This window comes from Neophocaena asiaeorientalis, unplaced genomic scaffold (assembly GCF_003031525.2).
Source record: "Neophocaena asiaeorientalis asiaeorientalis breed wild unplaced genomic scaffold, Neophocaena_asiaeorientalis_V1.1 scaffold703, whole genome shotgun sequence".
Taxonomy (NCBI): Eukaryota; Metazoa; Chordata; class Mammalia; order Artiodactyla; family Phocoenidae; genus Neophocaena; species Neophocaena asiaeorientalis.
In genome coordinates, this window is record NW_020174434.1 from 3,447,615 (window position 1) to 3,460,952 (window position 13,338).

General features: G+C 52.8%; 1 protein-coding gene across 1 annotated transcript in view; it reads left to right on the forward strand.

The window, feature by feature from the left end:
• The window catches only part of PXDN (peroxidasin), a 35,769-nt gene that overhangs the window by 3,659 nt on the left and 18,772 nt on the right, over positions 1-13,338 (forward strand). The window contains exons 4-9 of the mRNA XM_024756932.1: positions 1,563-1,680; positions 3,577-3,746; positions 9,279-9,551; positions 10,658-10,774; positions 11,899-12,057; positions 12,791-12,903. Coding sequence (XP_024612700.1) covers positions 1,563-1,680; positions 3,577-3,746; positions 9,279-9,551; positions 10,658-10,774; positions 11,899-12,057; positions 12,791-12,903 — 950 coding nt within the window. The remainder of the gene's footprint in view (positions 1-1,562; positions 1,681-3,576; positions 3,747-9,278; positions 9,552-10,657; positions 10,775-11,898; positions 12,058-12,790; positions 12,904-13,338) is intronic.

Here is a 13,338-nt window from a genome sequence, read left to right on the forward strand (position 1 = left end):
GGTGACGCTTTACGAGCCATCCCTGTACAGTCAGAGGCTCCTTCGCCTCTAGTGTGAACAGGTGACTGACTTCAGTCCCAGGGCCACCCTGTGGCCTCCGCGCGTCCTGCCCTCGTCTCTGTAAGCGCTGCTCTGCTGGCAGGGGTCCCTCAGGATGGGCAGCAGTGCTGTGCTGTGTGCACCCCGTTCTCAAGACTGTCTCCTTAGGATCGGCTTCCTGGGCAAAGGACGGGGGGACGGGGGGAGGTTGCTCCCTCTGACCTCTGCCCTCTGGACCTGCTCGGGGGTCATTTCCCTGTGCCCACCTTGGGGCTGCCCTCTTGCGTCGGCCTGGGTTCTGCCCGCCTCTCTTCCGGGGGAGGAGCAGACCCTCCTCCCTCAACCCCATCCCAGCCCAGCTCCGACCTTGTCAACAGGGACCAGGCTGGGGTGACCGAGGCGGTGGTGCCTTGAACTTTCTGAACTCCCGGGGCCTCGCGGGACGCCTGGGGACGATGCCTCTGCCCTTAGTGTCCTGGCAGGTCCTCAGTTGCTGCCGGTCACTCGGGGTCCCTGGGGGGCGCTCAGGAGGGTGGTCGTTCCTCCGGCTCCTTCAGCACCATTGCCTCTTCCTGGAGACAGAATGGAGAAGCAGAGCTTTCTCCAAGTCCCCGAACTCAGCACGTCAGAGGATGGCGAGTGGGCGAGTGTGGCGCCAGGGATGAGCGGTGGGGCTGGGGGTCCTCCGGCTACAGCAGAGGGAGCCGCAGTGCCCAGACTGGCGTGGGGAGCAGGGCGCCTGGGAGTGGAAACGGGAGCAGCGCGGCCTCGGGGGGTTCACGTGGACGGCGGTGAGCCCGAGGGGTTTCCTGTTGACGCTGTGCGGTAAACAGACACGCAGACGGCCTTCTGTGGCCGGTTAAGATGCCAGGTGTCGTGGAGGCACTGTGCACACCTGCACGCATGTACACACACAGGAGCACACGCATTTGCACGTGGCAGATCAGTGAATACCTCTGGGCTGAGAGGGGTCAGCTCTCCCAGTTTCCTGGTTAGTAGGTGACCAGTCCAGCCTGCTGTGAGGACACAGAGAGGACAGTCACCCAGCAGCTGGAGTGCAGGAGGGATGCCTCTCTGTGCTCAGTGACTGGGTGGCCGCGGGGGACTGCAGTGGGAACCCCACACTGAGATAGATGGTCCTGCGGTTGGGAGCCCCTGGCCGCACCTGCACAGTCTCTGCCTTCGTGGCGGCTTCAGCCGAAAAGTGCCGCTGTTTGTCCTTTCGTTCCCTAAAACTGTTGACTCACGAGTGTCCGGCTCTCTCGGGGGCAGCGCCCACTGAGGTCGTCGCCCGGTGCTCTGTCTGTCAGAGGCTCAGCGCCACCGGTTGCCAGGGTTCTCAGCGGGTGGACCTCAGATGCTGGCAATGCTGTGTAATTCGGCTCTAACACCGTCTTCTCTGTGGAGATGCCCCCCTGCCGTTCTCGTGGGAGTGATTTTGTCTCGAACAGAAGGGATTTGCTCTGTGTTCTTGTCACGTGACGGTTTAAGACCAGGAAGGCCTGCTTTCCTTTTTGGTGCAGAAAGGCCGCGGATCACGTCGGAGCCGCAGGACGCAGACGTCACCCTGGGCAACACCGTCTTCTTCACCTGCAGGGCTGAGGGCAACCCCAAGCCCGAGATCATCTGGCTCCGAAACAAGTAAGTGGCTCCGGACGGGCCGCCGGGGGCGCTGGGTCCCGTTCCATCCAGATGCCCCGTGAGCCGCGGCCGATCCGCCCGCCCTGACCCTTCCTCCTCCCTGGAAGGAGAGCAAGGAGGAGGGAGGGCTTTCCGGGCAACCTTCCTGCTTTGAAGTCGCCGCCGGGCACATCCCGGCCTCTGCGAGGCGCACGGCCCGCGTCACCCTCTGCTGGGCTTGGTCCGGGTCAGCGAGGCCGGTCATCACGGAAGGGGCAGTTACCCCCGCTCGGGGAGAGGAACGGGACGGGACTGGGGCTGAGGTCCCTGCGTCCCGGGGGAGTGAGGGAGGGTCCTCCCTGCGGGTGACATCTTCAGGGAGACCCTGTGAGGTGAACGCATGCACTTCGCCCCTGTGCATCTGATTTGTCTCCGGAAACCTCGGCCTCGCCTTCTGTCCACAAGCATCTGGGTATGGGAGGGGGGGATGTAGTCATATCCCTGCGGGGCCCGAGGGTCAGACCCCCGAGGGTCGTCTGGGTTGAAGGGCGGCACCTGCACGCATCCGCTTTGAACCGAGTCCTGGGAAGGAAACCTCCGCGGGAGACCACGTTGTCGTCGTTGCCCCCATGCTTACTGTAAACGCGAGCACCCCGGCCCGCACTCACTCACCAACAGAGCCCTCCTGTGGGTTCAGTGTGGCCCGTAGAGCCCCTGGCTGGGTTTAGTCGCGATGGTGAGAGGAGATGGACCCCCGACACCAGCTCTCGAGTCCAGCGGTGTTTGCACAGGAGAACAGGGCAGCGAGCCTGGCGGGTCACCTGAGATGCACCTGCCATGGAGGCGTGGAGTGGTTCTAGGCCTGACTTTGTCGTCGACCTAGCATAGCTGACGCCGGGCTCGGGGCCAGAGCTGTGTGGGGAACGTAAGATGCTGGCCTGTCCCCAGTGCCTTGGGATCTGGGACAGCTCTGAGGGTGGCAAGAGGTAAATTCCGGAGCGAACACGGGAGAGCTTCCTTTGGGGAGTGTGCGTTCAAAAGGCAGAGAAGCACAGATTCGCTCAAGGCCAGCACACCTGCATTCGTGAGTGGTCACACCCACGTTTGTAAGTCAACACTTTGATACTGGCAGAGCCAGTCACAGCAGAGGGAGACCCAAGGCCCCAGGCCTGCGTCTGGTGCATGGCTGCACCCCGGGGCCCATCTCTGCAGCAGCCCAGCCTCCCCCGGGGCTCACGGTGTCTGTGGGAGAAAGCTGGGCCACATCAGGAAGAGCCTCACTTATAGGGCCTGAGAGGTCTATTGCCTCCATCCGGAAGTGCTCGTGAAGGACGGAGATGCCAGTTTTGGTGGCTCGGTTGGTGCAGGTGGAGCACAGCATGAGGGAGGTGGGCGAGGCACCGGACAGCGCCTCCCGCGGCCAGGTCTGTAGCCTGTGGGCACCTGGGTTCTGAGAGGGGTCCTGGGAAATCCCTCGAACAGTGGCGGTGTTGTTCTGGGGACGTTTGTAATCTTCCGCTTTTAATAACTTAAATGTTTCTACTACCCCTTTGTCTCAAATGGATTTGCCAGAAACGAAGGGAAAGTTTTCCTGTGAATTTTTTCCACTCTGTTCATTTTTTCCCTTTGGAACGAGGACCACTTTGAAACGTTTGTTGGTTGAACATGTAAATGATAAAAGTGAATATGTGAGTTAATTACAGATGCAAATAAACACAGTGCATAAACACTTTTCCCAGAAATGCCGGTAAGTCAGGCTGCTGGGAAGGAAAGTTTCCAGGAAGGCGGGTTAAGGCCCCGCATCTCCAGGTGCTTCATGCCTCCAGGCTGGGGTCCCCGCGCCAGGACAGAAGCCCCCGCGGGGGACCAGGTGTTTCCTTGTTTCAGAGCCTGAGCCTGCCAGGTCTGTCTTTCCAGTAACGAGCTGAGCATGAAGACGGACTCCCGCTTGAACCTGTTGGACGATGGGACCCTGATGATCCAGAACACGCGGGAGACAGACCAGGGTATCTACCAGTGCATGGCGAAAAACGTGGCCGGAGAGGTAAAGACGCAGGAGGTGACCCTCAGGTACTTCGGGTCTCCAGGTACGTTGCGTGCTCGCTCAGACACTTAGAGCCCACCTTCCTCCCGGTCCACTCCCTTCTTTGTTTGCACCTGGTGGAAAAAGACAAAACACCAAGGTCTCCCGTTTAAGCTGCTGCAGCAGGGTTGGCTCAGGGTCATAGGTGACCCCCGGCCATTGCCCTGGTCCACCATCAACCCCTAATCCAGGATGGTCACTCAGAGTGGACAGTAGAGACAGGTGCTGCTGGGAGCACAGTGCAGAGGGGCCGTGGACACCTGGGCAGACACGTGCCCCGTCCCCCGACACCTCCCATTCACGCTGGTCCCGGGGGCTCCTCTCACTTGTTGCCATTTGGCAGTGGGCTTTCTCTTGCGCTAAGGGCTTTGGTTATTTTAAAAGAAGCCAGAAATCTGAATTTGTATGCAGAATTCCCAGGTCTAAAACATTGGCACCTGAACCGAAAAGATTGTTTGAGCCAAAGGCAGCATGGCTGTGGCCTTGATTGGCCTGGGTCCCACCGGGTTACAGACCCCGCCCTTGTCGAAGTGTTGACTTTTGGAGCCTTGGTCAGAAGAGGAGCTGTGGCCCTTGGAGCAGAGCCCAGGGTGGGCCTGGTCCCCCGTGGCTGCTGGAAGAGCACAGGTGGCCAGGCCGCCTCCATGGGCCTGTGTCGCTGTCGTGTAGGTGGGCCAGGGTCTGTGTTTCCCTCATGCTTTATCGTTCAGGGCATTGCAGTACCCTCAATCCCAAGGTAAGTGGTTTGTGTGTTTCTTTGATTAGATTCCTGGTACAAGACCTTCGTATCATTGGGTTCATCCCAGCGCAGGCACAGTCAACATTTACTGACGAATGAGAGTTCCCAGCTGTCGGATTTCCCTTCAAGGGAAAGTGCGGTGCAGTGCTATAACTGCAGCCACATCAGAGCCCTTTAATCCCATGTTCCCCGAGTGGAGCAAGGCGTCCAGCATCTTTGCAAAGTCACATGGCTGTGAACCTACCACAGATAAGTTAGAGCGCCCGGTCACAGAAGGAGCTTGTGCTTAATTTGTAAGGCACAAGGAGACCCACAAAATACCGAACAGAGTGGCGCAGTTCTGTAGGTGTATGTCGGAGGACAAAAGGGAGTAATAGAATATAAACAGTGCATCTCCTTAGCAAAGTTGCTGTGTTAGCGGGATAATTGATTCCTGGCTGGGAATATTAAAATCTCTCTGTGGCCTGAGAGTTCCAAATCTAACCCCTTTTGGTCTGAATTTTTGTTTCTCTCTCGGGAAAGAGAGCCTTCTTTAGTGCACTAGTCTGTGTGTGTTGGCACTGCTCCCTTAAATGCACATGGAGGGTCTCCTACAATCCGTGACTGAAATGTCACTGCAGAGTGAGTGGGTCAGCCAGTGGCAGCCTGCCAGCCTAGACTAGGGGCTGCCAAACCTGGACCACTGCCTGTTTTTCCAAGATCTTTGAAGTAAAAATGTGTCTTGGGCTTCCCTGGTGGCGCAGTGGTTGAGAGTCCGCCTGCCGATGCAGGGGACCACGGGTTCGTGCCCCGGTCCGGGAGGATCCCACATGCCGCGGAGCGACTGGGCCCGTGAGTCATGGCTGCTGAGCCTGCACGTCCGGAGCCTGTGCTCCGCAATGGGAGAGGCCACGACAGTGAGAGGCCCGCGTACAGCAAAAAAAAAAAAAAGTGTCTTACATTTTTATGTGATTGAGCAACTTAAGAGTAATATTTTAGAATACATGATAATTATATGAAGTTCAAATTTATACATGATAATTATATGAAGTTCAAATTTCAATGTCTATTAATTAAGTTTTATTGGAACATAATCACATGCAAAGATTTATAGCCTGAAGAGCCCAAAAAATATGCTCTGTGGCCCTTTACAGAAGTTTGCCAACACCGTGATGTAGGTAATGATAATGGACCCATTTGTAAGTCTCCGTGAGTCACAAAGGGTTAAATGTACTTTATCTGTTTTGAAGCTCTGTTATTAGGGGCATATAAGTTTGCAGTTTTTAATCTTCCTCATGAATTAAACTTTTGATTATTAATGCTTTTTGCTTTAAAGTTAGTTTGATTTTATATGGATGCAACCCACTTTGTTTTGATTAGTGTCTGTCAACTATACTTTTCCCATCATTTTGCTCTGAACCTTTCTTTTTTACGTTTTTTGAAAATTTTTACTGGAGTATAGTCGATTTACAATGTATTAGTTTCAGGTGTACAGCAAAGTGGATCAGTTATACCTATACATATATCCACTCTTTTTTAGATTTTTTTTTTCCCATATAGCTCATTACAGAGTATTGAAAAGAGTTCCCTGTGCTGTACAGCAGGTTCTCATTAGTTATCTGTTTTATATATAGTAGTGTGTATATGTCAGTCCCAATGTCCTAATTTATCCCATCCCCTCCCTTCCCCCTTGGTAACCACAAGTTTGTTATTTATATCTTTGACTCTATTTCTTTTTTCTTTTTTTCTTTTTTTATAACCTACAGGTTTTTTCTTTTTTTAAATTTTATGTATTTATTTATTTTTGGCTGTGTTGGGTCTTTGTTTCCGTGCGAGGGCTTTCTCCAGTTGCGGCGAGCGGGGGCCCCTCCTCATCGCGGTACGCGGGCCTCTCACCATCGCGGCTCTCTTGTTGCAGAGCACAGGCTCCAGACCTGCAGGCTCAGTAATTGTGGCTCACAGGGCCCAGTTGCTCCGCGGCATGTGGGATCTTCCCAGACCAGGGCTTGAACCTGTGTCCCCTGCGTTGGCAGATTCTCAACCACTGCGCCACCAGGGAAGCCCTGTGACTCTATTTCTGAACCTTTTTCTATATTAATATATTTTGGGTGTTTGTTGTAAACAGCATAGAGCTAGATTTTTCTTTAAAAAACTCACACTGACTTTAAAAATGAGTCCATATACATTTATTATGGTTAGCAATTTAGATTTATAAATTCTACCTCTTATTTTGGACAATTCATCCAACCTTTTCTATGTTTCTTGCCTCGTTTTGAAATATTTTTTTTTCATCTTCTATTTCCTACTTCTAGTTTGGAAGTTATAGACCTTATTTCTTTTCTGTAAGTGGTTGTTCTAGGGAAATTTCAAATGCATTCTTAAATTATCAACGTTTACAGTTACTGTCTTTACGTTTGTCTCAAGTATAACTACCCACCTTAGTTTCTAGGCTGAGTTCTGTTTTTTAATGTATAAAAGGTTGTTACGTTGTACTGTTGATGTTTGTCTAGCTGTACCATGTAATTATCACTTCCAGTTCTTTTTATTTCTTCCTGCATCTCAGCTCTTCCACTGAGGTCACTTTCCTTCTGCCTAACGTAGTGTGAATTAGACAGCAGGCCTATGTGACGGCCCACTTAGGGTTGATAAAGGCTGACATGAGGGTTATTTCTCCCTTCTACTCAGCAGAGGTCCCTGCGGGGGGCTGGGGGGTAGGAGCTGACTTTCTCGTACTGATGGTGGAGCATTTTGGGGACCCGTCCTAGAGTTTTCTGTCTGACTCTCATCCTGGGGTGTCCTCATCTTTCTATCTCCTAAGGGTCCTACAAGCCACATATACAATTGCAGGGCTATGCCAATGCCTCAAGATGGGCTTCGCCTTTGGTTCTTGTCCCTGTACGTGGCTCCACATCTCCAGTTTGCCGTCCTCTGGAAATGCTAACATTAAATGTCACTTCTGTGTTTTCTATGATCCACTGTTACTTAGATGTGTGATAAGTGGGGTTTAAAAATAAACAAAAGTATCCAAAGAGCTCTCGTCACAAGGAAGAAATATTTTTCCTTTTTCTTTTATTTTGTATCTGTATGATGATGGATATTCACTAAACTTATTTAGGTAATTTCTGTAATTCAAATCACTGATGTAAGTCAAATCATTATGCTGTACGCCTTAAACTTATACAGTGCTAATGTCACAAGGAAGAAATATTTTTCCTTTTTCTTTCATTTTGTATCTGTATAAGGTGATGGATATTCACTAAACTTATTTTGGTAATTTCTGTAATTCAAATCACTGATGTAAGTCAAATCATTATGCTGTACGCCTTAAACTTATACAGTGCTATATGTCAATTATATCTTAATAAAACTGGAAGAAAAAAATAAAGCAGTTAAAAATTTTTTTTAAATAAAAAAATGAAAAGGAACAAACGAGAAAAGGTGTAGAGAAGTCTCTTTCCTGTCTCCTTCCCTGGTCCACGTAATTCCCACCTCCATCCAACCTCCTTCTAGAAAATACTGCCAGTGCCTGCAAGGCCAGAGCTGCTTCTTACTTACTGGTTGTTAGAGACCTTTCATTTCAACATATGAGGGACTTCCTTACTCTTGCCCTTTTTATGGCTGGTGGCATGGAATCCCATTATCCAGATGAAACATCTGTTTAACCCGTTCCCTTTGGGTTACATGAAGTCTATTCCAAAGCTTTTGCTGTCACGGGTCTCCATCTCTTTATCCAAAACCCTTTGGGCCAGAGGTGGTTTGAAAAGTGGAACTTCGGGGATTTTTTTTCAGAAGGGCCACATGGTACGTAATCCATTTACTGACTTGAACTGTCACGGAATCTTGGATAATGCCCCACCCAATCAACATGTAAAATCCTATAGCAAACTGGATGGATGTTCACAGTAATGGAATAAATGAAGATTACGAGTAGCCTCGTGCTAGAGAGACCAAGGAAAGAAGTTATGAAAAAATATTTTATTTTTGGATTGGAAACTTGTGGGTCAGGATGTCAGCCTGAAGAAACAACACAGTGATAAAAACCCCTTTTTGTATATACATTGTTTTACAAGCCAGTAAAAAATATTGGGTTGGCCAAAAATTTTGTTTGGGTTTTTCTGTAACATGGAAAGGCCCGAACGAACTTTTTGGCCGACCAGGTATGTGTGGGGTACATTCCTAGCAGAGTAGTTTCTGGGTAAAAGGGTGAAGGAGTTTTTAGTTTTGATGTATGTGGCCCTGTTTCTGTCCAGATGGACCGTGGCAACTTGTGCTACCCCCGTGTGGAGTTGTTTCTTCACGTGCTCGACACACAAGCTCAATAATAAGTGTGTGGGTTTTTTTCCTGGATTTAGAGTTGAAAAATCATCTCATTGTAATCATAATTATAACCATCTCTTTAGAGTATTAATTTGTATTTTTCTTTCTATGAGGGAAATTTGTTATCTCCATATGTTCTAAATACCCTTTAAAAACAATGTTCTATAACCAGTAAGAACTAGCAAGGTTTACTGAAAAGACTGACATATACATTTAGAATTTTTAAAAAGTAAGACTTATGCAGAGTTTGGTCCATGTTTGAAGAAGGAATCAGGTCAGTCAGGGCTGCTGATGGTGGTTTGACCTGAGGCCACGGATCCTCTTTGCGGTCTGCACATTTCTTGAAAAAAGAAAGGAGACAAAGCGTGCAATTGTATTGTTTCTGTGTTACTTATTTTAGACTTTAATAGCCAGAATGAATACCATGAAAATAGAAACGCCAAGCGAAGACATTCGCTAAACTGGAGGATTTTAATTCTGAATCTGTGTTTCCTGTGACAGCTCGTCCCGCTTTTGTAATCCAACCCCAGAACACGGAGGTGCTGGTGGGGGAAAGTGTGACCCTGGAGTGCAGCGCCACAGGCCATCCCCCGCCAAGGATCACCTGGACCAGAGGCGACCGGACCCCCGTGCCCGCTGACCCGCGGGTGAGCATCACGCCGTCCGGCGGCCTCTACATCCAGAACGTGGAACGGGAGGATAGTGGCGAGTACACCTGCTTCGCCTCCAACACCGTGGACAGCATCCACGCCACGGCTTTCATCATCGTCCAAGGTGAGAGCGTCCACGCAGAGGCCCCGGCTCCCCGCAGCCTCCCTGGCTTGCCCTCAAGCCAGCCCCTCCGCGGGCTCCGCCTGGTCTTCCAGTCCCGGGGCCTGCTTCATCCTCTCCCATCACATCTGACCTTCGGTGGGACTTGGTGATACGTTTATTTTCCAAGTGCAGGCTTTAGGTGGTCAGAGCTTTATTTAGCTTTCTGCTGTGTTCCCCACACGAACGTGGGTACACATGCCAATTCACCAAGGCCTGCGTGTACGGAATCAGTATGTCTTGCACACGTCTTGGAATTTCCTTAGGGTCAATTTTTGGACATAGGGTCTGAGAATATGTATAGTTTTAAGACTTAATGCTGTGTGTTTCCAAATTCCTTAATTGACTCTGTAATGAGTTTATTAGTTTTCAAATAAATTGCCAAGCGGGACTTTGGTTAAGAAGCGCTGGGACAACACAGAAGTGTGAAGTGCAGAGAATGAGTTCTTTCCTTCTCCTCTGTCCCCACCGGCTTCCTTTGTCCCCCACCCCGCTTCCTCTGTCCCCAGTGGAAGCCACGTCACTAAAAGTTGGTCCTTAATCCGTCCTCTGGCCCTTTCTTTGCACGTGTGACCAAGCAGTCATGTCACTGGTTTTTACCTTTTTGGATTGTGGTTGTTGCTTTTGGAATGGAATTATATTGCATATATTATTCTGTAATTTTTTTTCACCCGGTAATAGTAAAATAACTCCTGTCACTATGCACAGTTGCGCTAGGTGACATTTTATACCATTTGCAAATATTAGTTTAGGTTGAGGAGTGAGATGAATCTCTTCAAGTCAGGCCCCTTCCAGGAGCTGAAGTAGGTCGTTACCTGCGTTCTGTGTTGTAGCCTCAGTGCTGTTAAATTAGGAGTCTTCTGTACGCTTGTCAGTGTGATGCTGAGAAGCACCCAGCGTTTGGTATTCTTCCTTTTCACTTTCCGGCATCTTCCTCTCCCCGGGATGCTGCACCCACAGTCGGGGTCCTGGTAGGACTCTTTGAGGGTGGGCGGTGTGCCTTGAGAACGGCGTTTTCACCCAAAGCTGTCTCCTAAATGTTGCGTTTCCAACGTCTTTCCCTCCGGAAGCGCTTCCTCAGTTCACCGTGACGCCCCAGGACAGAGCTGTCCTCGAGGGTCAGACGGTTGAGTTCCACTGCGAGGCGAAGGGCTACCCACAGCCGGTCATCGCCTGGACGAAAGGAGGTGAGGTGTCGGGCAGGGCCGTGACCCACTTCCTCCTTCCTTCCCTTCCTGGGACTCGGACCCCCCGGGCAGGCCGGCACTGGCTGAACCCGCCGTGACCCAGAGCTGCGGGCACGTCGGGTCACGGGCCACCCCCTCACACACAGGACAGGAGACCTGTCCTCACCGAGGACCTGGATGTCAGGCCCATCTCCTCCCGAGTAGTCTGGGTCCCGCCTTCAGTGTGCACTGAATTAGCTTCTGGAGCAGATTTACTAATGTGCAGATAGAACCTTCTAGAAACTGGTGGTAGAATACATGTACCGTATGTATGACTGTCTCACTTGAATTCCCAGAGTTCTCTTGCTGCTCCCCAAGAGGTGTTGTGACTTGACCCCGTTAATTCCTTGGGTGGGACCCCAGCCGATTTCTCTAGCTGGGAAGCTGCTGGGCACACAATGTGGGGAAGGCCCAGCCCGTCACCCCAGGGGGTGACAGCAGCCTGGCCAGGAAGGCTGCAGAGAGGCAGGTGCCAACGTTGGTGGACCATCAGGGTCTGCTCTGGAATCGAGGGGGTGACTAGCGCTGGACCAAAGGGCACCACCATCCCTTCCGCCCCTGAGGGGCCATTTCCAGGGATCCTGGGAGCAACCTGGACGAGAGGAGAGCTCCATGTTTTCGGGAGGAGAGGCTCATTCCTACTTGGGGAGCTGCTTGTCTTTAAACAGCACCAGCTCCATCCCCTTCCCAGCCCGCGACGCCTTCCCATCCCTCGTCCCCTTTCCACCCCCCATCCCTCTGTGCCCAGCCTGGGACCGGCCTCTCCCTGTCTCCGAGTCTGCATACCACCCCGGCTCTTGCTTACTTAGCCCTCGAACCCCTGGTCCCTGCCCCTTGCTCCTTCTCTGGAGAGTCTTGGGGGGGCCGGGTCTGTGTGCTATTTGTCCCTGAACTGTCGCACACACACAGGTGTGTGACAAAGGCCGGGACGGTGACTCCAGGCCAGATCTGGGGAAGACAAGCTCTGCGACCCCTTTGTCCCTCAGCTAGGGTTCTGCCTGACCCTGAGGCTCCCGTCTCCCACCTCTAAGGCCAGGCTCGTGTCCATGTATCCCTGTCACTGAGAGTGCATCCCCACCTTGCAGGGAGCCAGCTGTCGGTGGACAGACGGCACCTGGTCCTGTCGTCAGGGACCCTTCGGATCTCGGGCGTCGCCCTGCACGACCAGGGCCAGTACGAGTGCCAGGCTGTCAACATCATCGGCTCCCAGAGTGTCACGGCGCACCTGACAGTCCAGGCCCGAGGTAGGCAGTGGTCCCGCACCCCTCCCTGCGCTGGACCGTCCCCCGGACGCGCATCCCGAGGCCGTAGTCGCAGCCTGTCTCTCCCACGTCGGCAGTGAGGACAGTGCCGCGTGTGGGACACGGGTCATGTTACGTCACTGTGTCATCCCTGCCTTCCCTGGGGGTGAGCAAGGTGGCCCCGGACCCAGCAGCACCGGCTGACCCGGGAACAGGCCCCCAGGTCCTCCTGGACGCGAGGTTCTGCCTCCTGCTGGCCCCGGGTCCCTGTTGAGAGCCGGGAGAGGAAAGCAGGTGGGGTGATGGGCTGGGGGGTGGGCGCGGAGGGGGGCTGCCTGCGGAGGATCCCTGGGGGTCGGGGCCTGGGTCTGCTCCAGTGCTGAGCAGGCAGGACAGTGGGCGGCCTGTGGGTGAGGTCATCAGCCGGTCCCCTGCTTCCTCCCATCACCAGCTCTTGAGGGGTCGGGGGGGCTTGGACTTCGCAGCCCCAGGCCGCCCCAAGCAGACCGGAGCTGTGCGGACAGACCAGATGCTGCCGCGCAGGTGGAGGGTGGCAGCCCTGGGCCGTCCCTCGGTCCCGTCCGGCTCCTTTGCTCCGGCAGCTGCAGCGGGAGCGCTCCGTGCTCTGGGCCTGCCCGGACCGAAGGCGGGGCCTCTGCTCGCCTGAAGCTTTTGGAACAAATCAGGAGTCTCCCGGGTTCTCCACGTGTGTCAGCCCGTGTCCCTTGCCTTGCAGTCACCCCGGTGTTCACCAGCATCCCCAGTGACACGACGGTGGAGGTGGGCAGCAGCGTGCAGCTACCATGCAGCTCTCAGGGGGAGCCTGAGCCCGCCATCACCTGGAACAAGGTAAGGGCTGCGGCGTGTGGCTGGGGGCACCTGCCCCTGCCCGCTGCTTCTCCAGACCCCCCGTAGCTGGAAGGCAGCCGTGGTGTAAACAAAATGAGACCAACTTTGGACGTGCTCCTTTACGAGTCCTTCTTGGTGACAAAAGCAAAGAAAACCCTTTTGTTAGATCCTTGGTCCTGTAATCACTAGAGAAGGTTTCCTGTTGTTTCATTTCTCTGTGTTGTTCTTATTAAGCCCAGTAAAGAAATGAATATCAGTGTTTCATTGCAAGCAAGTGTTTTAATATGAAACTTGTCCCTGGAGGTCGTGCAGTGGTGCCCCGGGAGGGAAGTGCGGGGTCTCAGGGCCCTGCAGCCTCGGCCTCGCCGGGTGTGGCTCAGGCATCCTGGCTTCTCCCGCACCACCCACCCCCAGTACACGTCCCAGGAAGGTTGC